The sequence below is a fragment of the Manacus vitellinus genome, unplaced genomic scaffold (genome assembly GCF_001715985.3).
Source record: "Manacus vitellinus isolate BGI_N305 unplaced genomic scaffold, ASM171598v3 scaffold_15_pilon, whole genome shotgun sequence".
NCBI lineage: Eukaryota > Metazoa > Chordata > Aves > Passeriformes > Pipridae > Manacus > Manacus vitellinus.
The window spans coordinates 5,933,109-5,960,522 of record NW_021939122.1 but is presented as its reverse complement, the minus strand read 5'-3'; the positions used below and the strand labels follow the sequence as shown (position 1 = coordinate 5,960,522).

Genomic DNA, 27,414 nt, shown 5'->3' with positions numbered 1-27,414 from the left:
AGCGTCTGGTTATATACAATGAGAAAACAATGGTCAGTGCAAAGGGAGGTGATGCAAATATGAGCACCCTGGCTGCAAACAGACACTCTAACTTGTTCCGACCATCGATCAGAAGGTGGCAACTCAAAAAGTCTTGCAAAGGCTTGTTTTGTGTGCTGGCATACATTGGCATCTTGATCTCCATTGTGCTGGTGTAAATTTGAAGAAACTCCAGTAGATAGACTAGTTACTCCACATCAGCACTGGTGTCAGTGGAAGAGTCTGACCACCAGAAGGCTGTGCCTCCAGAACTGGCAGGCCATCAAGGACCCGTGGGGCTATTGTTCGATTGACCTGCTATGAGGAGATTGCCCCCAGGTACAGGACAGGTCATTCATAAAGTGCAGTGGGGTGGAAAGTCCACTATTCTCAGACTGATTTATTATATTTTCAGTTATTTTATATGGGACACATTACTTTGTCCATATTTAGCAACCTGCAGGAACTAGCTGTAGTTCTATATCTCTCAGTCGTTGAAGCAAATCCAGGCCTGGGGAGGCAGATCAACACGACCAGACAGCACCTTTTTGGCAGCAAAAGTGAGATGAGCTGTGCATTGTCCCAGTCCAGAAAACATGCTAAGGACTGAGGAAGGCAAAGAAAGAAAAATTTCGTTTTTCTTTCACTATATGCATGCTCTGCCTATAACACAGCTGGAACCTGACACTAATGGGAGTGTTGTTTCTGTAACAGTAAAATGAGGACATTTTCTTCAATACATATCTTACCATAACTGTCCAGGTCTTTGTGCCACTAGATTTCTAAAACACATAGTACGTGAAGCTAAATCTCAAAACCAGCCAGGAAAACTAGCACAGATCCCTGTGGCTGCATTAGGGCTGCAGGCATTCAGTGCTTTACTAAATTGGAGCGTAGGCATAACAACTTCTAAAAGTTACCAGAGGATTCCCAGCCTAATGAGTTGCATTAATTCCATTAGCATGGCTCTTTTAGCACACCTGGCTTTAATTAAACACCTTGATTAGTGTGCCTGAACTCGTTAGCTTCCACTGATTGACAAACAGCTAGAGGAAGCAAAGCTGCACTGGAAGTGGTTTGGGGACAAAAGGGGCAATGGCAGAATGAGTGTGGTCTCCTGAAGGATCTGGATTAAAGGGACAGTTGTGGAGGAGGTGGCCACTGTGTGTTATGACAGAAGATCTGGATGATGTAAGTTCCTTTTGTTTATTTGTTTATGTGTACTTAGCAAGAGACTTGAGAACTTCCATTGTACTTTGCTTTTGGCTTTGTACTATAGATGTCAAGTTTCGTGTTAACCTTATGATTTTGGTAGATCATGCTCTGTGTGTGTAATTTTGCTGCAGGAAACCACTGTGGTGTCTAATGAAGTGCTTTGAGAAAATACTCCTTCTCTGATAACTCTTAAATGAATGAATTTTTCTTTGAAGGGAATGATTTGCTTAAAATTATTTTATTAGTAAAGGCAAAAAGGTGAAAACGTAACATAGCTCTTATACTACTAGGCCTTTAAATAAGTGATGTGAAACTGGTTTCATTTTAATTGAAACCATTTGATTAGGGTCCAGTGTAGCTAGAGGCCAGACCCACTTCTGCTCTGTCCCTGCTTAACTTGACAAATCTTGTGCTGTCTCTTGAGGGGAGGTGTTAGAGTGGATAATATCTCCAATAAAAGTATAGGTGCAAGGAAATGTAATAAGCAATTCTGACTCGAGGGGCATGGTGGATTCTAAATTATTCTCTTACTTAAAATGATTATTTTAATTAGTTAATTATCCTTTCCTCCTTGGAGAGAAATAACTATATTAATAACTTCCACATAATTCTTGCTGTTTCTCAGGGAGACAAATATATTTATATGTATAAAATATACTGAAGTGAAGTGTGACCAAGCTATTGCTGTCAGAGGTGCCTTTTATCTCCTTAAACTGAAGTGTATATTAAGGTAGGCTGTGCACATTTTTTTCCTAAAAATAAAAAAAAAGGCAGCTGAAAGCATCTTGAATTGCAGAGTTGAGGCTAAAGAAACCAAATGCTTATGAAAGCCTGAAACATTGTTTGTATTGTTTATGGAACACGGAGCAGAGCAGAGGCTGAACTTGTCCCTGTTAATCTTCCTGCTGACCTGCTTGGACCTTTCCTCTTGAGACAAACAAAGTTTTCCATGTCAAATGGGTAAAAAAGGAGGAGAGAGGATTCTCTGTTGTGCAGATGAAAATGAAGTTGCCTTCTGGGCCTCAGTGGTAAGCAGGTGTCCTCTGTTAGGGGAAGGTTAAGTTGTTCCAGCCTAGCTGATGGCTAAGAAGGCTGTGTACTTTTGAGACTATAGCAGTTGCTTTCCCTCTGTACCTTCTCCCTTGGGCTCTTTTGTGCTGGAAGTATGTGAAGCTCAGTTCTAGACATACTGACTTAGGTCAAACAACTTCCTTCACTGGCTTGGGGGGAAACAGCAACAATTAATGTATGGGTCTCCTCAGCTTGAATTCCATGAAGCAATGAGAGGAACGTTCAGCACCTCCTTTCCCTGTTAAACTTTCCCCCAAAATAAACTGCTGAAATCATGTAAAAAAAAGATCCTGCTTTTTCTGAGGAGATGCCTGGGTTTGCAGAGCTTCAAGGGGAAACTCCTGTTTTTCCTCTGTTAATAGTCAGAGGTGCTATTGCATTTGTTCCCTGAGTGAAATTCTGAAGTAGTGTTGTTGTTGCTAAGTTTTTCTTTTCCTGTAGTAAGGATAACTCAGGCAAGCCAGTCTATCTCCAAGTTCAAAAAGCACTCTTAAAACTACTCAGTCCTCTCTCTGATGCCTCCTTGGCTATAGACTAAAATGCCACCTACATTCTAAACCTCAGTGGAGCAAAATGAAAATGAACTCAAGTCTGCCAGCTGAATCAGATCTAGGTTTTTGTGTTCTCTGTAGCTCCAACTTTTCCATCCACTCCTTTCCTCACAGGAGCACTGTGACTAAACTATTCTATAATGTAGTGACTAGTGAATTTATAGAAGAGAAAAAAGAACAAACCGAACCAAAACATCAGCAACAACAGAAGAAGAAAGTTCCAGAGCTGTCATATGTGTACATAAATAAGCTTTACTGTTGTAGCTGGGCCGTAGTTACAACAATACATTCAATCAAGCTCCTGATACTTCTCACTAGGCTTGCTGGAAAGCTGCAGTCCTCTCTGAAATTCTTGGCTGGCTTATCACTCTCCATCTCTGATACAGTTTTGCTAGTTCTAACTCTTGAACCCTTTCTTACTGTAGAGAGATGGAGAGTTACCCGTTTAAAACTAATACTTGAAAGAAAGTAAAAGGAGATATTAATGAGAGATGTTGGCTTCTCAACAGTAATTATATCCTAAAAGCACAGGCCTGAGGCCATTCATGTAGGCAAACCAGATGATGAACTTCTTGGTATTATGCTCACAAATGTCTGCCAAGATTCTTCATAATATTACAGAGTTGATCTCTTATCTAACCTATTTGTATAATTTCCTGTTAATATTATAGGACAATACTCTCTGTGCTTTGAATGAACTTGCTCAATAGTCTGCCTTGCACAGCCAAATACGGATAGGAACAAACAACTGAGCTGGAAGAGACTTTTGTTAAATAATCCAGTCTGTTACTTCAGGAGTTTAAAGAATTTTGAATGAATACTGCACCAAGCCAGACCCCTGCTCACCTCTTCTTGACCATCAGCTTTGGTGTGCAGGACAGTATCCCTTTGTTCAGGAGCAGAACAAGAGCGGGAACTGAAATAGGGAGGAAAAGTGCCTCAGGAAGATACTCTAATGAATGTACTCATTAGAGTTGTACTGCAATGAGATTGCAGCTTAGCTCAGGGTAGCATGCTTGCCACAGAGTCACAAGCCAGTATTTCAGTTGAGTCCAGCTCCCCTGTCTTTCATCCAGCAAATTGGAGTGACTTCTGCATTATACACCTTAGGGAATTAATTTCTTCACAGTATCTGAGCCAGTATAGCCAGCTACTAAACAAAACTACTTTTTCCCCATCTCTGTAGATTCATCCCATCTTTAGTAGACAAGGGCAGAAGCCTCTGGAATTACAGGGGAGAAAAATACTGGGATATTTTGAAGGAGGTTGTCATCTTGTGGTGGCAAAGGACTGCAGTTTATCAGTGATCCTTAATGGACATCTGCTTGAAGGATGGACTATGCAAAAGCATTGAAGGCCTAGAGAAGTGTAAAGAGCATGGGTCAGTGCTTGAGGTATGCTGACAGAAATGAAATGTGAAAACAGAATTTTGGGAGTGGGGAGGAATATTAAATTAACCCAATTTTGATGATTGTTTTAAATTGGTCATATGACGTGCGTGTTCTGCAGTTTCCTTTAAATACCTGTGTAAAGTCAATCAGTTCCAATCAGTTTCAACCCAAAATACACCGCAGCTTGACCCAAGGAAACATGCTCACAGTGTTAGATTAGAACAGAAATTTTCAGGCTTTGTAAAGGTGCCAATGCAAACTTTCCTGCCTACCAATAGAGGAGTTAACTAAGAGCAAACACAGCAAGAAAAATTGTCATGAATTGAATTTATCTGAGATTTTAAAATTGGCACAGAGCAGAATGTGAACTGCAAATCTCTAGCTTCTTTGGTATGCATAATGTAAATGAGATATGCACTTTCCTTACTAAATTGGATTTTCTTTTTAAGATTGGGGCAAAAATCTTATTGGACACAGAACATGAATGAGTACAAAACCTTTAAGTTTCAGGTGATAAACACTGTTTAATAGAAATTATATGTGTGTTCTGGTGTTTGGTTTAAAAGACTTTGTAGTCTAAGCACTGGATTTCATTTCTAGGACAAGAACAACTTTCCAGTACTCAAAAAAAAACCTTACCTTGAAAATAATTACTGGGATGGGAAGGCCAGCTGTGGAAAACTGCCTCTCTTTCTAGCAGGGGAGCTATGTGCTACCAGGAGGAAAGGGGGAGATTGAGGGGAAGAGAGCACACAACCTCTTCTGCTCTGCCTGGGCTGATTTGCCTCCAAATGTTCTGCAGAGCTTTCTAAACCTTTAACCTGACAGGATAGTGGAGGAAACTCTCCTGTGAATGTTTTCTTTCCACTGTGTGGAGCTAGTGGTGTTATTATCTGAAGTTTTGAAGGTGAGGGATGTGTTCTTTATAAGGGACTATAGCTGTGTATGTGGAAGTACAGAGATACAAAGGCAAAACATGACTTGGCAGAAGTGAGAAGATCAAAGCAGAGCTTTGTATGCTCTGTCTCTGCTTTTTTGATTTTTGATGGTTTGGTCATCTTCCCACAGCTAGATTTTTTGCTACAGAAGGGAGCCAAGTCCCTGCTTTGCTTCTGCTGTTCCAAAACTAGATGCAATAGGTAACATCATCTCTTTCTATGTTGAAACTTGGAGCAGACAAGAGGAGAGCAGACTGCTCCCCAGAGGCTGTTTGGATTAGACATGAAATGAACCTTTCCTACCTCTTCATAGGGTAGAGCCACGTATCATAAGGAGACCTGGCAGATGGTGAAGAAAGGTGCTTGCATGGATTTAAAATGTGATTAAATAGCTCTGGAGTGCTGGTTCAGTCTGGCTTTTCTGGAATTTGGGTGCATGTGTCTAGTCAACCTTAAAAAGGAAAGTAAATCTTTGATCATGACTTGCGAGTTGGTGTTCTCTGTGGACTTGCCTTACAATTGAACCTGGAAGTCTGTTGTAGACAGATGTCTCTAGAATGGATTGGGTTGGAAGGGACCTTTAAAGGTAATCTAGTCCAACCTTCCTGCCATGGGCAGGGACACCCTTCACTAGTCTGGGTTACTCAAACCCCATCCAACCTGTCTTTGAACACTTTCAGGGATGGGGCATCCACAGCTTCTCTGGACAACCTGTTCCAGTGTCTCACTACCCTCATGTTAAAGAATCTCTCATTTGTATCTAATCTGAATGTACTGTCTTTTATTTTAAACCTTTAACCCTTGTTCTATCACTGCTGTTCCTGGTAAAACATCTCTATCCATGCTGCTACCCTTTCTGTGTCACCTTCTTTAGTAAAAACTAGAAAGAGCAACCCTACAGTTACAGTGCAGTAGTTTGTCAAAAAGTATTTCAAGTCCTCTAGTCCCTGAAGTGTTGGAGACTGTGCTAGGCATGATGTCATTGGAAGATGCCTTCAATAATACATTCTCTTAGCATAGGCTTGCAAAGGGAAGTAAACAGGCTCACAGTGCAAGTGCTTGGGATAGTGTGTCCTGAGCAATGTCACTGAATATCAATAGAATCAGAGAATTGTTAAGGTTGGAAGGGATGTCTGGAGATCATCTCGTCCAACCTCCCCGGCAAGGCAGGTTCACCTAGAGCAGGTTACACAGGAACTTGTCCAGGTGGGTTTTGAATATCTCCAGAGGGGGAGAGTCCATAACCTCTCTGGGCAGCCTGTTCCAGTGCTCTGCCACCATCAGTATAAAGGCATTCTTCCTCATGTTGAGGTGGAACTTCTTGTGATTTAGCTTAAGGCCATTACTCCTTGTCCTGTCACTGGGCACCACTGAAAAGGGTTGACACCTGCCTTTGAGATATTTGCATGTTAATCCCCTCTCAGTCTTCACTTCCCTAGACTAAACAGACCCAGGTCTTACAGTCTCTCCTTGTAAGAGAGATGCTTTCTGCTGGATCCTCTCCAGTAGTTCCTTATCCTTCTTGTACTGAGGACCCCAGAACTGGACACAGTATTCCAGATGTGGCCTCACTAGGGACAAGTAGAGTGGAAGGATCAGCTCCCTTGACCTGCTAGATTATACTGGATCATTACATTGGATAGATTGTTTTGTGAACAGTAAATCTGGTGTTTTCCAAGCAGGTGAGAGTGAGAAGCAGAAACAGAAGAGGCAAGCTAGTATTTGAGGTAGGAGAATTGCAATTGTATGTGTGAGTACGTCAGTACAGTTTCAAAATGATTCTAACTCAACTTCATCATCCTTGGCTGGTGCTGAAGGCACTGGGGCTGCTCATCCGGAAGAATGAGTTAGACCAGAACACTGGAATGCTAGAATAAGAAAGGTGATAGCTAGAGGCAAGCAGGAAACAGTCTGGATTAAACCAACTAGAGAGCAGGAATCTGAGGAGATTAGCTCAGTGGGTTAGAGCAGGGTGCTAATAACACCAAGGATGTTAGTTTGATCCCATATGGGCCATTCAAGAGCTGGACTCGATGATTCTTGTGGGTCCCTTCTAACTCAGAATGTTCTGTGATTCTGTGTAAAGGCACTTTATTATTGCAAGAACAAACCTAGTATGGAGAAGAGCTCCTCTTTGTGGGTGGGGATCAAATTGCATCTGTTGCCAGGATGATAATAATACAGAGAAAAATCTTTATGCTGTATAAAAAAAGGCTGAGCACTATTACACAAGCTCCAAAAACATCTGTCCACACTCCATTCCACTATAGAAAATTAGAGTGGCCTCAGAAATGCCATTTCCTCTTGGTAGACAAATCATTTTTGCTCTCTTTCGTTGGATATTAGGACAGGCTGTGAATCTGAATGTTTTAGCTGCTGTAAACAGCAAGATTGATGTCTGAGAACATGAAACCTGTCTTCACAGAGATGGCACCTGTAAGATACAAGATAGAATAATGGCCTGGATTTTAAACTTTCTCTCATGGCCTTAATGCTTGGGTAGAGTGCATCTGAAATAAGTCAGGATTTGTAATGCTTCCAGCCTTTGGACAATTTCCAGAGAGTACATAAGAGGATACCTCATCTGCTTCTACTCTATTTGAGAGTACTCAAACCGCCAAACTTAAACATGCAGCAAAAAGCTCAGCATAAAAAATGGATTTCAGTGGATTTCATTCTGATTCAGAGATCAGATCATGATCCACAGCAGAATGAAAAAGACTGATGCCCTCAGAATAACTGGAGAAAAAGAAATTATCAGACTTTAATGATGCAGAAAAGAATTAACTAAGGAGAGGAGGAGAAAAATCACCTCCTCTTTTGGAAGACTGCATGGAACTTGATCTCTTGTACACAGAAACCATAATGATTAATGTCTCTGCAAATACTGAGAAAACTTATAAGACTGCCTTCAGAAATGTCATCAAAGTACCTTGCTTGGTTACTGTTATATTCTTAGTCTCTATGTTCTCTAGCTTGTGTTCTTCCTGAATAGAATTATGAACTCTGGATCTTATTTTTTGACTAGTTCTATAAAATAGTTTCTTACCATTAAGGGACAACTGATCAAGACAGAAACTAATCACATGCCTAAATATTTGGTTACAAAACTTTTTCCACATTGCACTATAATTGACTGTCTGCATAAATATACCATAAGCAGGTCCCAGTAGCTTCCAGATATGGGTAGATGTTAGAAAAAACTAATACGTCAGTATCAGGTGAGTTTGGAGGTAAACTACAAAATAAACGAGTATTGTAACAGACAGATTGTCAGACTAGCTCTGGTAAGTACTTGATCGCAATCCCACTGCCTGAAGATAATGAGGGGAGAGGTATCTCTTGTTCTCAAATGATTATTTTGATTGTTATGCTCTGAACATCTAGCATCTTCCCGGGCCTCACAGGAACATTGGTTCAGTTATAATCCAATCTTGCACATGCTCTGGGCAGCCTGTTGACATCTGATGGGGAGCACAAAACCTCAACCAGTGTTGTGCGTTTTGTGTAGCCAAGGAAGGAGAAAGTGGAACAGATGCAGCTCAAATCATGCAGGAACCCGCTTACCTTTTTCTCAGTAGATGTAATTGTCACTGCTCTTTGTGTAACCTATGGGCTTTGTGACACCTTTATTCTATCTGCACAGTGATATTAGCAGCTTCTGAATAAAGTAAAAGTGCAGTATTGTATAAAGTTCATTACTGCAGGTCCTCTTACAAGAGGGCATGTGGCAGGGAAATAAAAGACAGTGTAGGAAAGACAGGGTTAGGAAAGGAGAAAGGAAAGTAGAAGTGAAATAAAACACTGGAGTGTAATCCCTGTATCGTTCATTGGAGCACATGAGTTAAGGCTGATAGAAGCTGAGGTTTGCCTTTCCCCTGCAGACAGCAGGACTTGCCACTACTGACGAGGTATATGCTTGTTCCATAACTTGAAAGGAGGAGCTGTGGAAACATTGACACACTCTGTCTGTTACGGAGAAATAGAACATGGAGACATAGGATGCTCATGGTCACTTTTGGAAAGAGGCAATTGAATAAATGTATCATAAAGATTATGAAGCAGCACCCCAAAGGAGAGCTTATGCTGGCAAGCATATCCCTCTCAGTTACTGTTTGTGGAATTACTGAGCTTCTTCCCCGTCTGAGTCCAGTCCAGATGAGTCACTCCACCAACTACAATGCTGCCCATTGGCCAATTTAAAAACTTTAATTTCCTTTTCTTTTACCCAGACCTCAGGCTGAGGACTGGCCCTGCTCTGCTGTCAGTGTAATGGATTACTGGGTGCTGGGTTAGATTGGGTAGCTGATAGATTTGCAGTCAATAAGTTGGTCTCCAGGGAGCCATATTGGATAAAAGTTAATCATGTAAGGCATTTTCATAAAAAACAGACTGTTCAGAAAGATTTTTGAGTAGCTTTTCATTTTTTTTCCCCATGGTTTTTGGAATGTTAATTCTTTTGGTTTTCATGCTCAAAGAGGAAAATGTCACATGACTTTCTGATGCTTCATCTGATTTTATTTTAGCTTTAAGATACAGCTGTGCACAGATTACAGAATATACTCCCTGGCACTGAAGAATGACCAGAGAAGAATAAAGATTAGCAGCTACTGAGGATACTTTAAATGTCAGCTTTTATGTCTGATCTCAAGGGAGGAACAGGTCAGTTCTTCATGGTGAAGCAGAAGGCAGAGAAACCAAGGGATTTTTTGGGGAGTAGATATTCAGTTTTATTTTGTGTTGGGATTTATGAGTAGATTTCACTCAACAACTGCATTTTTAAGTGTTCTTGAATTTGTGAAAGAGAACCCTTAAAACAATAAAAGGAAATATCCCCCCAATCCACCATTCTTCTGTTATGCCACCCAAGAATGGACTGGGCACTCTTTTGAGTGATCATCTTTCTCCAACACTTTATAAGAACAGGTCTCCTTGTTGAAAATGCTTTCACACTTTTCTTTATCGTAGTCAACTGGTGTTGCATAGCTGTCATTGAGAAAAGAAAAAAGGTGATGAGAACAAGGAGTAAACAGCTTCCACCTCACATGGTATCTACACTTTTAATATGAAGAAGCTATACTGAGGAGATGTTTGGGAGCAGAAAAGGGAACTTGCACAAAGCTCCCAGTTCAAATGTTACTTAGTCTGCTGCTTAATCAGGATGAGGGCACAGATGTAGTTTACTGATCTGATTTACACCTAAGGGATGTTTGTTGTGTTTCCTTGCTATTCCCATATCACTGCTTTTCCTCTTCACCCACAATATGGAACAAGAATTATAAGAGTGGTTGGGTGTCCCTCTAGGAAAAATTAAAGACAGGCCAGTGTATTTTGAGCTGCTTCGCAGGGGAAAGCGGGGCAATGTGTGGGTTTGGAAAGCTCTGGACTAGGATTAAGAGGAATTTCTTAAGGAACTACGTGTTCTCTCTTGAGTCAGTAACTTGCCTGAAGCTTTTGCTCCAAGAAGAATTAAATTCTCTTTTTATTTAGATCAAAAACCTTTTGTTAAACATGACCTGTATTTTTCAGAGGAAATTTTTGCATGTTCAGTGATGATGGTGTTACACGAATGCATAAGTTTGTGATATGAAGTGAGTGAGAGAAGGGTCATGGTCATTTCTCAGGAACCCTTGTGTGAAGGGGAGTGGTTTGTGCTGTATCATGGCAGCAGAGAAAAACCCCCACTGCTGCTCTGCACTCACCTAGAGCAGCAGCTAATACCGTGCCTGAAAGAGGAGCAATCATTGCAGTCGTCTGTCCTCCATCGGGAACCAAATTCATGCAGCTTTCCTTCCGAGTCAAGGCAGCCTGAAAACAGTGTGAGCAGCCTTCAGTGTCAGATCCTTGCACCAACAGCAGTGCTACTTGTACACAATGGGTGGGACCTTTGCTGGCTTTTTACATGAACCTCCCCATCTGCAAAACATGGAGGTTCCCCAGCAGAGCAGGGTGTGCTTTTGTAATGCAGGGAGAAGAGAGTGCTGTGTCCCTCTGTTTCCAGTGGTTCTTGGCAGCATTAGTTAATGCAGCCCATGCTACTTCCCTGGACAAAATTAATTTGTAATTTGGTCCGTGTGATTCTCCCTAAATAGCTTCTCCTTTTTATAATGTATTATAAATTCTGCTCTTACCATATCCCGTTTCCCTCCCATTCCCATTGATTTCTTTCCACTGTTTCCACTTATTTCTAAGTGGTGATAAATTGCACAGAAGGGACAAATCAAATCAGGCAGTGATTCTGATGATGTCTGTCAAGTTGAGAGCTGTTGACATCTTACCTACAGTCACACCGTCAGACATCCCTGGCTTGCATTCCATAAAGAAGCAAGAAGCATCAGACAGTGACACACTAATGGCAAGAACAAGAAGGCAGGGCAAGATGGTCTTCTGGACAAGAAAACACAATTCATATGAATGCATAAGTAACTATTAAGATGTCTTGATGATAAATACTACCATTCGAAACAGGGAAATACATTGTGGTTTCAAATCAAAAGTCCAATTGTCCTTTGCAGTTTAAACACTTTAACACACAATCAGGAATACTGAACCATTTAGAAGAAGCAGAGGCTGGGCATCATATGGAAGGGGGGAAAAAAATCTATCTTTTCAAGCTGTTAAAATCAAGCATTGCCTGATAACAGGACTGATAGATCCAGATACTGTTTGTGAAAAAAACATGTTCTATTCTTTTCCCCTCCCCATTAATTTTTCTTGTCCCTTTTTATTCCATGGGATTGGTCGCTGATTGTTTCTTTCACTAACCTCACTCATAGTTGCAAAACCTTTTTCACTGGAGTCTAAAGAACTACCAAATGTTTCACCTTAATATTGAAGGATTAGGAACAAGTTAAATAACTTTAGCTGAAGTTGAATACTCAAGACTTGGCCCTACTTTAGACAGGAGGTTCGACCAAATGAGATGCAGGTGTCCTTCTGCAACCTAAATAATTCTATATGCTGTGACATTTGTCAGCGTTTTTTTCTGAAAGTTCAACTGAAGTTCCTCAGCTAGTGGCTTATCCTTCAATATTAGTTTGAAATGTTTGAAGGGCTTCCATTGGGGATATAAAGGAAATAAGTGCAAGAATTCTGGGATGTAATTAGTTGTGATTAATATAAAATCTTGGTTACAGAGGAAAAGTAGACCAGGAATAAACAATCACATACACACACATATGTACATGTGTCTGTTTCAGACAGAACTGGTGACTTATAAAAAGAAGTTGTCTCTGAGAGATGAGAGGAGGAAAACCTAGCATTTTGTCTCACAGAAGAGATTAAAACTTACAAAATTGCAACAGAGTAGCAAAGGAGTAAAACTGAAGATAACACTTCTGAGTTTAACTAAATATTCAGATGTTATCCAGACTTTTCACAAAAATGAAGGCCAATTCTAGGTGGAGAGACAACAGAGCTGCTTTCTGCCAGAAAGAGATTAGCTCCAAAGATTACATGAAGAGTGAAAAGAAGTTATAATAAAGCCTTAGCTGGAGTCCTGTTACATCTCCTGCCGTTTACATGCTGATATGTTTTATGCCAGGTTCTTACCTGCCTATGCCTCTCTGTCTTATGCTTGCTCTCATAACACAGAATTTTTACATTCTCCAAGTTGCTTAGATCACCAAGTACTGAGATAAATTCAACAGAAACTCCATTAAAATCTATAGCAACATACCATAGCCTTTTACAGCATAAGATGTAAGGACTCACCATTCTTGCAGAAGTACGAGGCTTCCAGTAAGGAGATGGCCAGTAGGAAGCTCATGTTCTCAGTGAACTTATATAGAGAGGGAATTTGTGATAACAGTCCTTGAGCAAACTGACCATGAAAGTCTAACAACAATGATGTTTCTGTAAAATGACCTCATGGGGAGGACATTATTAACATAAGGCAGTTACATACAGGAAAGTTTGTTCTAACAGGCATTGAAGAAATAGATGTGCCTTTTGTGTCACACCAGATCTGGAAAGCAGTTATAGGAACTACGTTGAAAGGAATTTCAAGCTTGGAAGGAATATTTAGCACTCGCCCTGAGAAACCCATTAGAGACATAGTAGTTGTCACTCACAACAAAATTTACATGCATATTTTGAGCCATCTGGGTTTTAAAAAGTGGGTCCTGGATAACCATTTTCTTCCTTGTTTGTTAAAGCTGCCCACAATCAGCCTATTACTAGTGAATTAGATTTGGCAATGCTGATGTGTGCCCTGCCCTGAAATGGGCACAGCCATATGGCTCATGCTCTTGACTCTTAGTCACTGGTAAACCAACAGAACATATCAGCCCATGAGTGCAGGCACTAGGAATTTCTTGACTGAAATCAAGAGCCCACATATCCACTTTGGATTCTCTCACAAATATGTATGAAGCCAATTTAACAGCATCATTGTGGTTTGTTTTACTATCAGTGTTTCAGACCATGTGCATTTTCCAGTTAAAGAGGGGGGAAAAAAGTCAGAGTAGGATAGCAAAGTATTACACCCTGTTCCCAGGCCAAAGCTGCCTTGGTTGGTTGCAGTGAAGACAGGGAGAATTCATAGTGTCCCTTCTCATGTTCTGCTCCTATGCTGCCTGATCTAATTGATTTACGTCTTGGGATGCCCGAGGGTGTGCCCTAGCTTTGTGTGCCAGCTCTTTCTAACCTTTATGTGCTGAAATAAACTATTTCACCTTGGCTGACAATACTGTGAGAAGTACCACAGAATCCTGTTCAAGGTATTGGCTCCTCCACTTCCTCAAAGGTAATCTGGAGCAAATGTTCCAGGATATTTTGAAACAAAAGGACCAGCAAATTGCACTGCCTTTATTCTGTTACTACTACTGAACTATTTAATTTATTTTTCTTCTCACATTTTGGCCTTTGCATGCAGCATTTTGCTTGACAGGCACTCTGCAGCACCCTGCAGTTTGTGAACAAAAATCACCAGTCACATAGTGATGCTGGTGTACTGGAGTGAAACTTATGGAATTTGTTACAGTCAAAATGCAGTCAACTTGCTGGTTTGGTGTTAAGTGGTAGAGGATGCATTTGTTGCTCAACTCCAAAAAAACCCAAAAATCCAACCACTGTACAAATGTTTTCTTTCTCAGCTTTCAGACAAGCAGTGACTGCCCAGCTGTTCCCACTGCAGGACCCCCCATGTTTTCTATGTGCAAGCTATGCCGTGTATGGAGAGAAGTTCTTTCAAGCAGCTTTCTTTGAAACACAGCAGGGAATGACCTGTCTAAGCCTGGGCACTGTTTAGGGACAATGAAAAAACACTTTGCGTGATCTGTGAATTCAGAGGAAACCTAACAATGTGCTGTGCCGAAACCACTCATAGCAGCAAACTCAATGTAGATAGTCTATTCCGTGTATTGATTATTGAGATCGTTTGTGACCCACATAATGTTGCATGTCTTCACGTTGTTCGTGTACAGGGCTGATGGGTGCCTTGCTTGTGTGGGGAACTGGTATCTCTAACGGGTGTTGCTCTGTTAAAATCTGGTTGGCTTCCCAACCAGATAATTACTTACTAAATCATTCTAAGAATATCACCGCTCTGCCCACTTCTATGTCCTCTTTCCGCTTAGGCTGATGGACAGAGTGTTCTCTTCCTTCCTAAGGCAGGAAAAATTCCTGGAGACTTTCTTGAAGATTTACCTTGCTATTTTATTTAGTCATTCTTCAGCTGGAGTTTCTGGTTACATCTCATTAATGACCACAGAGATAATCAGAGTAATGCAAGATGATCAACCTGTTTTCCCATATCTTTCAGTGCTAGGCACTCGACAGAGAGAAATACAGCATGATTTCAGAGCAGTAATGTTATTAAAACAGCCCAGTAAACCAGCTATTATCTATGAACAACTGAAAGCTAGAAGAGATACAGTAAAAATGAAAGCAGTCCAAGAACCTTGTTTCTTAACCCAGCATGTCAGTATTACTCTCACATTCTCTTGAGAGGGATCAGTTTTCTTTGGGAGAGAGTAAGTGCAGGACCCCTTATAGCAGTTCGTGTATCCAGTCATTAAAACCAATAGGTTGACTATTACCACTACTGGAAAGGGGAAAACAAGAGGAAGAGTGAGGCATATCAGCTCACAGATCATAAGTAAACACAAGGGTATAAATAAATTCTTTTTGACCTTAAACTGACAATGCTACGTATAATGTAAATTGGTTTTACAGTTGTTAAATAAAGTCTGTCACATTTGTGTATGAGGAAAGGACAACTGTGTTAAGGAAAGGCACAGCAAACAACACTAAAATATACAGTGCACTGTTGACACAGAAACATCTTGTAAAGGTGGAGAAAGAAGCTTTATCTTGGTGGGGACATTTTTGTTAACTCTGAGGTTCATATGTCCACAAACTTCAAAGCCTATTATGGCCTCAGATCTCTCAAGGCATAGGAATTAGCAAAGAATCATATTAATTTTATAGCAAGGCGGTGTGAGTGACTTACCTCAGGTAACAGATGGCATAGCAAATATTCGAGTTGAGGTCTCAATTCAAGATGGGAGGCTCAAGCTGGAGACAATATCATTTCTCTTCTGATCTTAACAGATCTGTCTCCTTCCATGTGTAGCAAAGTCCCCATCCATAAGTCAAATTTCAGTTTTATTTCAATGCAATTTCAGTGGAATAAGAAACAATTTTTCATCTCAGTACAAATGCATTTTTAAAGTGCGTGATAATTTCTCAGCTAGCCTGGAAAATCCTGTCAGGTCATGATCCCAGGATGAAGGATCAGTGATAAGCAAGGAACATAGAGAAAGACATGTCAGAGTAGTGAGGCAAAGGCATCCCTTTCTCAAAGAAGGTGACGCTGCCCCATGGCACTGCAGAAAAAGAAACATCAATATGAAGCATTGATGGATTGATGGATGTTTCATCTGGATTTATTGTAGTCAAAAGAGCTCAGCGACACCCATGCAAATATTACAGAAAGGAGACATTGTATGTGATTAATGCATCTTATATGCTGAATTAGAACAAGTAGATTTCCCATGTCATTGTACTTCTCTGTGATGGCAAAGCATGTGTAGGAAGGGGAGCAATTCCACAGTGCAGAGGTTTGGAGCAGGTGTTAGCCCACGTTTTAGCCCACACGTGCAACTCGAGGGCACTCCTTTGAGGGGTCATTCTTCAGCACCACATCATAGTCACAACTTTTTTCATTGAAAATGACTTCACAGTTCTCTTCGTCATAAGCAACAGGAGTAGAAAATCTGTCATTGGCAAAGAGAAAGCAAATGTTAGCTTGACAGCAACAGAAGTTTCAATACTTCATTGATTATGGCTTGAACTATTGCTGAGTGAGACATCTCTGAAACTATGCCTTAGACCAGCTCAGCTCCCTTGAGTGCAACCCAGCTGCAGTTTCCAGGGCCTCAAATGATGCCTTGCTGCACTGCACTGTGCACATGTACCAGGATGCTCAGCACTAGCATGGGGATTTCTAGCACTGCACTCTACAGTCTGACATAAGCATGAGCTTGGCATGTTTCCTCTTTGTTCCATTAAGTTTCCATTATTTCCAATTTGCTTAGAAGGGGGTAGCTGTTTCCTGATAGACCGATTGTCACCTAAACAAAGGCAAAGATCGTTATCAAGCCATTTCTGGCCCTTTGAGAAGGCAGGATGAGAGGAAAGGAGAATGTTGGAGAGAGACTTCAGAGCAGAGCCTTGTCATTCTAGGGTCAGCATTTTCACTGGAGACAAGCACCTCTGGAAAGGGATTAGGATCATCATAAGCCCTTTAGAGGAATTTTGCTGAAGTCGTTTGTGAAAATAATTCTTTCCTACCCTCCCTTTCTCAGCTAAGGAAAGATTTAACTGCAGTGGCAGAGGGGTTCACAAGTTCCTAGAAAATTCAAGGCAAGCACCACCTGGATGTGCCTGGAAGGCTCTGTGTCCACTCCTCATCATCAGAAAGTGAGCCAAGGCAAACACAGCTAAGGATCCAAATGGTCAAGAGCTTTCACTTGCTCTGTGGCATGAGGGACAAAAGGCTCTCTTGTGTCCTTATCCCCAGCAAATGGAAAGCTGTGGTTGTCCTATGGGCAGTGATGGTACCCAGAAGTTCAAACTTACATTGAACAACACCTCATTTCAGTTGGGCTGCAGTCGCATCTGTAGCAATCTTCTGTCCTCTCAATGTGTCCAAGGGGGTACAGTTTTCCATTCAGCATACAGCCTGCAGAAGACAGTAGCAAAACAGAGCATGTTCTTTAAGCCTCCACCTAAAGGCTGCAAAGTTTAAAAATTATTTGAAGTTTTCTGAAAATTTTTTTCTTGGCATTATTAAATTAGAAGTAATTTTGTTCTCTGTGTTATTAGCCTAATTATTTGGAGGCTGTGAATTCTTTTCTTCTTTACTCATTAAAGAGGGTTTCCGTGTGACAGATCTGGGCAAGTGAGCAACCAAACAGCCAGGTCTGCCACCTGGCACCACATTTTATTCAGATCTACTCTCAACTCCTGTGTGGGCTCCAGGTGCTGCAGTAGCAATAGCAACCTACCACCAATAGCAATAATATTCCTGCAGCCACACTCAGTCCAGGGTGAGACTTTGTTTTACCCCTACTTTTGTCACCTCGGTGCTGAAACCTCCTATTTGTGTCTTTCTGAAATCTCCCTCCTCCCTTGTGTTTTGAGCCCTTCCTGGAAGCTCCACACAGAGCCAAGCTACTACAGAGCAATCAAGTGAGAGGATCTTGTCTGCTCTTACCTTTGTCAGCCTTCCCTGGCATGTAACGTTTACTAAAGCAGTATGCATCACCCAGGGCCACGATGATGCTCATTGCAACAAGGAAAGCCAGAAAGCTTTTCTGTAAAAGAAACACAGAGCCTATAGCATGACTTTAATTCCACATTGATTATCTCTGTTTTCCAAAGCCATCACTGAAGCTGAACCAAAATTACAAATAACCTTATGTGTACGTGAAAGTAGTGGAAAAGGACACTCTAGATATTTCACTGCATTGCTTACTTTTTCCTGTACTTGGGAACATACAAAGTGCTATGACATAGGTTTTTTGAAATAGGTGGCTGGGTAGAGAAGAGAGATACAAATTGGTGTCTTAGGACAATATCTGAGTGTGGTACATTGTGCTCAGCTTCACCTGAGCCATTTTGTTAAACCATCAATACACAGGTTTGGACTCTTCACAGGCCATACTTCCTTTTGACTAGTGCTGGCAACAGCTAAACATCTGTAAGAGTTCTTCAGATATGTCCTCTGGGACCTGCTGAACAACCAGCACTTCTTTTAAAAAAGCCTGCATAACTTTGTAATGATGGTTATTCTGACAGAGGGACTGGAGGAATATGAGAGAGCACAGGATTATTTTGATGGCTTGCTCCAGCTGGATAACTTAAGGCAAAAGTTTAGGAATGGCCAAAGGCTGAGAAACAATGGAGGAAGTTATATAGATTTTCTTGATAGCACTTGCAGGCTAACATGAAAGGATTTTAACATGAGTAGATCTTTCCAAGTTACTATTCTGAACTTCAGAGGCTGTGGCTGCTTGAAAATGGAGTTTAAAATAGCAGGGAGAAGCTTTGGGTTTAGGCACCTCTGCTTTCTGCCTTGGGTTGCTTGAATCACAAATGCCGAAAGACACTGAAAGGTCCTGAACCTTAGGCAGATGGTGAGCCAAGGTAAAACTCCTCTGGCTGCTGTGGAAAAAACTTGGTATTTTAATCCTTGATGTGCTGCTTTCTTATGGGGCTGAATGACATTTCTGATGTAGTGAAAGGGAGGAGAGGAGGATTTATGGAGTGGTCTGGGAAGGGAATAATGTTGAATTTCCACAGTGGTTCTGTGATTGGTAGTTCCTGAAGCTTTAGGCTACAACAGAGGCAGTTGCCATGCTGAGCACCACCCCCAGAACGAGAGAAGTTAAGAAGAAAAACTTGAACTCTTCAACTGCTCTATTCCATGGTGCCTGGCCACAAGAAAATGTCTAAGCAGCTCCTGTTCCATGAAGCTGTAGGATGAAACAGCTGGTCTCTGTTGAGGCTCCCTGTGCATTTGGCATGAATCTGTGGGGCTCTCTTTTTTTGTGCAGCTGCCCCAGGCTTTGGGAGGGCAGGGAATTGTGGCTTTCCACACAGGATCTATCTCAGCATGCTTGGGATGCTGTTTGCTGTACATTAGACATCCAGCTGGAGTTTGGGGGTGGCTTTCCTCCACACTGGTTCAGCAGTTTGCAACAGCACATACAGTGCCATGGCATGTCCCTCATGTCTTTGTTGGAAATACTAAAACGCTTCTTTTGCTGTGCTGTCTTCTGTGAATGTTTTATCCCTTGTTTGATCCAATGTTTGTCCTTGTCATGCTGTTCTTAGAAATGCCAGTCAGATGAGCTTGGGCATGCTCCTCTCTCTAAAGATCAACGTTCTGGAACTTCCACTGAATCTAGGATATCAGAGATATAGGGGGAAGTCTGTGCTGTTCAATCATTGTCTGAACTGACTTCATGCTGCAACCAAAGGATATGTCAGATAAGTAGCAGAAATCTAGCAGTAAAGCTTAAGCAGAGAAAGAAGCAGATGATCATTTCTTCCCTATTTATGAATCAGCATGTCTCATAGAAAGTACTGCTTCTTCTGTAGGATTTATGCCATTCCTGAGATTCTCATCAAAGGTAGTAATTGATGTCTGTACCTTCAGGGATTACGTGAGCAAAAATTAGAGGAAAACTAGGCCAGAAGCTTTGTCTACCTATTTAGCTCGGCCTAACTGTTGATTCAGATTCTGCAAACACGTTTGGAGGCTTGAAGAGCTGAAACAGCACACAACTTGAGAGATCAAAAGAAAAGAGCAGACAGGATATGCTGACAAAATACACATTTCTTTCATTATAATGCCATTATGTTTTAAACTTTATTTCACATTGATAGGTTTTAAAAGCATGGTCCTAAATGTTTACAAAATTCTGAATGATTTCACAACCATTTCTGAGGACAGGATAACAGCAAATGAAAGACTAATCTGTACAGTTTCCTGCAAAGAATTCAAATACAAAGAACAAAATTTGCAGTAATCTTCCCAAAAGTGTCTTACTTCCTTTGCATCCTGCAGTTTTTAAATACAATATGTCCACAGTTGAAATATGTACCTAATTTATTCCCTTAAATATTCTTCTTTTGCAGTTTTAAAGCAAATACCTATCTGTATCCCCTTGAAAAATCTAAACCTTAGACTTACCATTGTGGAAACCTTGGCTTCCAAAGAGTTCCAAGTCTCCAGAAGAAATCTGAAGGGCTTAATGTGGAATCAGAGAGCGAATAATTTTTGGTGCCTTTATGTTATGCAGTTCAAGTCTAGATGGGGCAAAAAGAGCCTGCTCTTTTTAAAATGCAGTTATGTTGAAATATCTGAAGAAATCACTGAAACTTTGCCAGCTGGCAATGAGAAAATATTTGATTTTGTAGAACACTGACCTAAGTAAAATGCTGAGTCTAGAACTTTTCATTTCTTGGAAGCATTATGATTAGAAAAAATGCCTTTCTGATGAAACACAAGTATTGATAGCTAAGCTGTAGGCAGTATTATATGGCTAGGTGACTTTTAGCTGTGGCAGGAGTGCATGCTAAGTAGTTTCTGCTATCAGTGGGCTGGAATATGCTGAGAGTAGTGAACTAGGTGTCAATAGCAACAGGAACTTTTGCTGGATGTTTGCAAACTCATGCTTAATGCTGCAGTGTGCACTGAAAGATAACCAACTGAAGGTACTTGGCCATTACCAGTATTAAAACCACTTAACACTGAGACCTTAATCAAAGCTGGAACACATTACAACATTTCTCTTTCTCCTCAACCAAAATAAGAATTTCCTCTCGAATCAAAAGCCTGCTGTTACTCCCATGGCAGTATTCAGGCTTTGAGTTGAATAACCGTGATAGAGTATATGATCACTTTTATGTGTGCAAAACTTTCACAAGAAATTATAAATTTCAGAGTGCTAATCAAGTGCTCTGCTTTTTCTTGCTCCTGCAACATCTTTTCAGAAAGAAATACCAGACTGTGGCCCTACTTATATTTAAAAAATACTTCTTGCAGATGCTTCCAAGCAATTTGAAAGTCATCCCTGTGGGGCACTTGTCATCTGCTACAGGAAATTTAGCACATGATTTTAAAGCTTAGAAACTTTGAACACAGAAATCCAAGAAAATTTGGCTGTACTACAACTTAAATCATTTAGGGCTCTTTTTTTTTTTTTTTTTTGAGTAAACTAAATACAGTTATATACTTTGGAATGGTGGCAAGAAAAGTTGTCATTCCTTTTTTCTTATGCACTATGTATTGCTGAGTACTAATAACAATTCAACCCAAAGAATTCAGCAAAATAAATCTAAGTGCATCACAATGTAATTCCATTACCTCCCTAAAGGAAATGCTGAAGGTGAAGTCTGTTGAGGTTTGATAATCCTTTAGTAAGAAATCCATAATTAATGAAAAGTTACTAAGCATTCAGTTTTCAGACTATACACCTGCTTTATTTTTTCTGATATAATCATTATATTGTAAAACTTAAATTTCATGATATTCATGTTTTTATTGAAAAAATTCAATAAATATCCTTTCTCATCCTTTGCTTCTGGCATACTAGATTATTGCACCTTATCATAAAAGTCTTCTTCTTGTCTCTGTTTACAGTGTGTCAAGTCAGCTTACAACCTTTCTCAGGGGAGCACAGCAGTTTTTGTCTTCAGTTCTGTAGCATAGATTTCCTTTCATTCTTGCAACCCATTTCTGAACAGCCTCCAACCTCACAGCATCTCATTTCAAATCTAAATATAGAACGAAGTGTAAAAGCTTGTAAGTGTTGTGGAAATGACCTCAGATACTATGAAGGACATTTCCTGTATATATATCCAGGCATCTCATCCTCTGTCTTAAGCACCATATTGTTTTAGATAGAAAACATTTGCTTTCCATCCCTAAATTCTTCTCAGGGGTGCTGTTGTTAGTACAGATTTTATGCTTTACAGAGTTTTAAAAAATTCCTCCAAAATTTTTTTAAAAATTGTATCTAAAGCATGAATTAAGTAAGAACAGTTTATTTCACTATTAAGACTTAGTCCTTATTTGTCATATTAAGCATTGTTTGGAAACTCTGTCAGCAATGATTGTATATTTTCTCCCAGATCTCATGATATAAGGCTTTCATACAAATGTAGAGAAACTGTAGTTGATGTGCACCAACCGATGTCTTGCACCACTGTAAAAACAGTTCCCTTCCTTTTACCTACCATGTGCATGGGCTTTGCTAACACCAGGTCACCCTGGGCTTGACAGGAAATTTTATGCCAGTCTTTTTGTGGTTTTTTGAAAGAGACCTCAAAGCAAGACTGGTTTTGCTTTCAAAGTGCTTGTTAGGCAGAACACCTTATTCTTCTGCCAGTGAGTTCTTGACAAAGATGCCGGAGCTCTGCCAGCTGTGCTGTGGATTGTCTGCTGTGTGCCTTTGAACCTCCTACCTCAGGATACACAGATCTTGCTCTAAAAGAATTTAGTCCCTTCTTAAAGTCTTAGATCTGGCTATGTCTTCAGTGAGTTCCTTTTTTAACACACTTTTTTTCCAAGAGTGATTGCTTCCATAGCACTGCACTAATTTGCTTGTCACCAGTTGTTATGTAGCATGAGGAGAGACAAAACTGCCTGACAAGCTCTCCCATGAAAAGTGTATTATCCTTGTGATCAGCTCTGCCATTTCTGATAATTTTCAGTATTCCTATGAAGCTGATAGCTGGATTATGAAAACAGTGTTGAAGATCTGCCTTTTCTGAATGCAAGACTACTAAAAAGCAGGTAACATTTTTAAGGCTTTGTTGGTAGGACAACTTAGAATTTCGTACTTAGAACTTTCCTAATTTCCCAGCTGAATGCTGCTAAACATGTCTGGTCTCTTTTAACTTCTCAGGAAGACTTTCCTCTGAAGTGTTGACACCTGGAGAAATCTCTGAAAAGGTTATCCTGTCCAGCTATTATAGTATTACTTTTTTATTGGTTAGAAGTACCTTTCTAGGACCTTCTAAAGGGCAGGTGGTTTTGTGGTGATGGAAGATAATGCCGTTTATTTACCCTCGTGTTGTCCCCAAAATGTTGTTTCATGGCCTGCCAGCAACTTGCTGTTTAAGGTAATCTACTGTTACCGGGCCATTCACTGAGTATATTTTCAGAGCTGGAGAAAGAAAGAAAAGCCTCATCCATCTGGTTTCACTTCCAGGCTATTTAAAAACCCTCCAGTTAAACTGATGTAAAACCTAGTGTTCTTATTTTATTTTAAAGGTAAACTTTATGGTGATTTACACCAAGCATTAGGTCTAACGAGCAGTTTAGTAACAGTAGTTTAAGTAAATTCCCTCTCAGCTAAACTGCTACAGAGATTCATTTTAAGTGCAACTAAATGTTTTTGCCCTGGTTTAAAAACTAATTTAAATTCAATACTGTTAAGTAACTCTGGAGTATAAGCAAGAGTTTAGAACAATGTCCTTGGAGAGAAACACCATACTGTAATCTGCTAGGCTAGATTTTCACTGTTGTAGTCAGGAAAGGCCATTTCTGTGTATCAGGACTGATGTATAATCTCTAGCAGTAGTCAACCTGCAGCAAGTAAAGAAGAGAAGGCCCTGGAGAGACATTATAGCAGCCTTCCAGTACTTAATGGGGGACTACAGGAAAGATGGGGAGAGCAGTGATAGGTTGAGGGGTAACGGTTCTGAACTGAAAGAGGGCAGATTTAGGACAGATATTATAAAGAAATTCTTTACTGTGAGGGTGGTGAGATGCTGGAATAAGTTGCCCAGAGAAGTTGTGGATGCCCCATCCCTGGAAGTGTTCCAGGCCATGCTGGATGGGGCTTTGAGCAACCTGGTCTAGTAGAAGGTGTCCCTGCCCATGGCAGAGGTGGGGGTGGAACTATATGATCTTTAAGGTCACCTTAACCCAAACCATTCTATGATTCAGTGTTCTCACTTTCCATCAAAAAAGCTTTCCCTTTCAGATCCTGAACAGCCAGAGAGCTGGTGTCCTCATGGAGGATTAATAATTGATGAGAGAATAAGTTTTTTGCTAAGTTCACTCCTGGTTCCATAGAATTTATTTATCATGCAGGTAAATATTTGCACATAAGTCACATAGATAACTAAACCTCCTGAATGTTGGAAGTACAATCTTTAGTTTAAATAGGTTTAAAGCCTTCTGAGGAAAGCTGTAAAACTCCAATTAACTTCTGCAGCCTTCAAAATAGATCTTAGGGCTTGGATGAAGCAAACCACTTGTGTACATCCTTAAGCCCATTATCTCCAGTGGAGCCACTCCTTGTTCTCAAGAACTCACCTGGTGAAAGGCTTTGCTGGATCTAACCTGGAACATAAATTCACAGTCATCCTGGCTCTATGTTGCTTTATCAACTATGATACAACAATTGATATGAGAAGTTTAATTTCTTGACTGTTTGACAAAAGGGGGAGGGTAGCACTATTTCATTAGTCCTGTGAGTTTCATGTTTCAAAGTTTTGCTAAAGTAGAAAACTATGGAACTGTGATTCAGGAACTTACTTTTTTTATTTTTTCATTCTGATGCTGACTTGATGCATGGCTTTGGTTGACTTCCTTAAGTGTGTCAGAGATTTCAAGTTTTAGAGCTTATTAAAAGAATGTAGAACCTAGAGACAGAACACAAAAGTCAGCTTCCCCCATTCCTTACACAGTATGTATTCCTACACCTCACCAAGGGAACTCCAGGGTAGTGGCTGGTCTCCAAACCCATGATTTTACCATCAGAGATGAACTTTTTGGATCAAAGAAGGATCAAATCCACATGAGGGAAACCATGTGTGTCCAAGTCCAAGTTCCTTTAGAGGATTACCAGTTTTGCTGTGGATTTTGTTTTTCCTAGGATTTCTAACTACCTGAACGGAATTTATCAGCCTGGTTATTTTTTTTCTGCTTGCACAGCTTATTGCAGTAAGTCATTTGACTCACTACAGCAAGGTCTTTTTAGGTGGCATGGGTAATCATAGTGTGCTTATTTCTGACCCTTGGTTTATAATTAATTATTTATAGTAAAGCTGATTTTGAATTCCCTGAAATGAATAAATACACTAATAGGCAAGTGATGTGTTCTGTCAATGCATTAACCAGCAAAGAACATCAAGCAGGAAGGGAAGTATGTCTGGGGGCTTCAGGCTCCTGTGCTGGTCCAGTGACAGCAAATATGTACTTATTTCTAGCTATAGACACTCCTTTCTGCACTGTGTGCCAAAGTCTGAGGCATCTTCAAGCCCTGACTTTGCTTGTCAACCCCAAGACCTTTAGCAGCCTGCAGATAATGCAGGTGCTGGGACTACCTCTTGGAGACTGGGGAGTTCTGGTAATTGCAGGGCTTGAACAACACATCTCTGTATCTGTACCAAGCCATACAACACAACCCATGCATGAGAACGAGGAGTGGCAAGGAAAATGAAGAACAATGCACAAATTGTGTTGGGGTTCTCTCCCATGTGATGCAGAAGTTTAACTTTTAATTGTATTTTGACTTTCTCTTTTGTTTGCATCCTGTTCTAAAGTTGTAAAAACATATTTACTTTCTGTTAGCTATTGGGAAAGCTGGCTGTGGTATTCTTTAATTTTTTACTTTGTAAATATTTGTGAGTTTAACCAAGTGCTGTGTGGCTGTTTAAGCAGTACATCTGCCAAAACTTTTATCCACATGGAAAAAAAATTACCCAGACTAGCTATATGGCATATCATGACTCAGAATATCAAGAAGAGGGAAACATTTTTAAATATATATATTCTGTGTCACATCGAGACTCTAATTTCTTGTTCAATGTATGCTATAATCTCCTCATGGACAAAAGCTAATGGGAATTTAGTAACCACTTCACGAAAACAGTTTAAAAAATAAGTAAAGGGGAAAAGTCAGATCCCCCTAATAATCCTGTATGAATGCAGAGCATTTCCTGTTATGTCATAATCTGTGTGTGTGTGTTCTTTAATACAGTTGCGTATGGCCTGGCATAAAGCTAGCCATGTTGTTTATATAGGGATATTTTCTGGACAAAACAATCGACTCCTTGGTTTGAGAGCAGTCAGGATCCACTCCAAAGGAAAATGTTTGCTTTCAGCTCTGCAGAGGTTCTGAAGAGAGAGTTAGCTGGGATCATACATAACAGGTGTGCAATACTAGCCTTCAAATTAATTTCAGTGTTGCATCACCTTGCTTTTAGCCTCCTACAGCCATTCTGTAGCTGCTAAAATTTCTGTGCAGTCCTATGGACATACGGAAAAAATTATAGGTACCCACTGGGGGGCCAAGTCCATGGGAAAAAAACAAGTGTCAGCTTGTGCAAGAGCATAGATACTGGACCTCCTGCTCTGCTTTGCAATTGCTTCTTGGTATAATGTTTGCAGATGTTGGACATAAAGAACAATATTTGAGGCTAACTCAACCTATGTTTAAATTGGTGGATTTAGGAGTACTAGTGTGCCCTTTGATCTGGATAATTCCAACTGTTTGTAGTACCCCTCCCACTACTTTTGCCTTGGTTTCACAGGAAGGAAGCTTAGTGATCCAAGCCAGGAGAAAATCATCCAGATTGCTATAGCACAGAATCCCTAAGTGTGCCAGGATTGGACTCCACTGCTCGGTCCAACTCTGCTAATTTCATTACTACATTGAGGAGGTAAAATCACAGATTTACATATTTGTGTCTGTATCCCCAACTCTGTAGGGAAATCCCAGAGTAAGATGTAATTTGAGGCATATAACTGATGTCAAGTCAGCATGTAGGCAAATTTTCCCACTAGAGCAACAAACTTTCAACAGTATAGTCCCCAGTTTTCAGTGTTGGCTCACCTGAACCAGAGGATTTATGGTCTGGCAGCAGTCTCGAGTAGTAAATTTTTAGGTGGAGCTAACAAGCAGCTTCGGGATAGTCAGTGGCTTTTTGCATCATGGAGCAACATTGCAGAAAATAGGCTGAAGTGGAATGAGGAAGAGATCTATAAAGGTCTGCCTCCTCTTTCACCGTATCTTCATAACTGTAGCATCCCATTATGCTGTTAGCTCTTCAGAAACTGGTGGGCAGAAGAGCACAGCAACTGCAGTATGTGCTGTGCTTCTCAAAGCTGTCTTTTGTGTATTTTCTTCAAGCCCTTTGTGTCCTGTACTCTGGCCCACCTCTGTGATCCACAGGGATCTCCCAGTAACCTGCTTGCCT

General features: G+C 40.5%; 2 protein-coding genes and 1 long non-coding RNA gene across 4 annotated transcripts; all 3 read right to left on the bottom strand.

The window, feature by feature from the left end:
• Positions 1-10,040: 10,040 nt before the first annotated feature.
• On the bottom strand, positions 10,041-12,926 carry LOC103763128 (beta-microseminoprotein). The gene is made up of 4 exons (XM_018068864.1): positions 12,898-12,926; positions 11,463-11,571; positions 10,887-10,992; positions 10,041-10,170 (listed from the first exon to the last, which is right to left on the bottom strand). The coding sequence occupies exons 1-4, from the start codon at positions 12,898-12,900 to the stop codon at positions 10,041-10,043; spliced, it is 348 nt and encodes a 115-aa protein (XP_017924353.1). The 5' UTR covers positions 12,901-12,926.
• Positions 12,927-16,051: 3,125 nt separating this feature from the next.
• On the bottom strand, positions 16,052-20,524 carry LOC103763127 (beta-microseminoprotein). 2 transcript variants are annotated; one of them, XM_018069362.1, is made up of 4 exons: positions 20,390-20,524; positions 17,906-18,005; positions 17,269-17,371; positions 16,052-16,403 (listed from the first exon to the last, which is right to left on the bottom strand). In XM_018069362.1, exons 1-4 carry the CDS (start codon positions 20,390-20,392, stop codon positions 16,274-16,276), a joined length of 336 nt encoding a protein of 111 aa, XP_017924851.1. In that variant the 5' UTR covers positions 20,393-20,524; the 3' UTR covers positions 16,052-16,273. The 2 variants fall into 2 exon arrangements, with proteins under 2 accessions (XP_017924851.1, XP_017924852.1); XM_018069363.1 differs by lacking the exon at positions 20,390-20,524 and adding an exon at positions 19,847-19,969.
• Positions 20,525-21,812: 1,288 nt separating this feature from the next.
• LOC108639008 lies at positions 21,813-27,414 on the bottom strand. The gene is made up of 3 exons (XR_001920197.1): positions 27,051-27,414; positions 24,749-24,855; positions 21,813-21,975 (listed from the first exon to the last, which is right to left on the bottom strand). It is a non-coding gene; the product is annotated as an uncharacterized LOC108639008 (long non-coding RNA).

What these genes read in the sequence shown, in the direction of transcription:
- LOC103763127 (XM_018069362.1), bottom strand. An exon ending in GCCAGGGAAGGCTGACAAAG is followed by an intron (nt 17,372 to 17,905) that starts GTAAGAGCAGAC and finishes TGTCTTCTGCAG; the next exon opens with GCTGTATGCTGAATGGAAAA. An exon ending in GAAATGAGGTGTTGTTCAAT is followed by an intron (nt 16,404 to 17,268) that starts GTAAGTTTGAAC and finishes TGCCAATGACAG; the next exon opens with ATTTTCTACTCCTGTTGCTT.
- LOC103763128 (XM_018068864.1), bottom strand. An exon ending in GTCTGACGGTGTGACTGTAG is followed by an intron (nt 10,993 to 11,462) that starts GTAAGATGTCAA and finishes CACTGTTTTCAG; the next exon opens with GCTGCCTTGACTCGGAAGGA. An exon ending in GGTATTAGCTGCTGCTCTAG is followed by an intron (nt 10,171 to 10,886) that starts GTGAGTGCAGAG and finishes TCTCAATGACAG; the next exon opens with CTATGCAACACCAGTTGACT.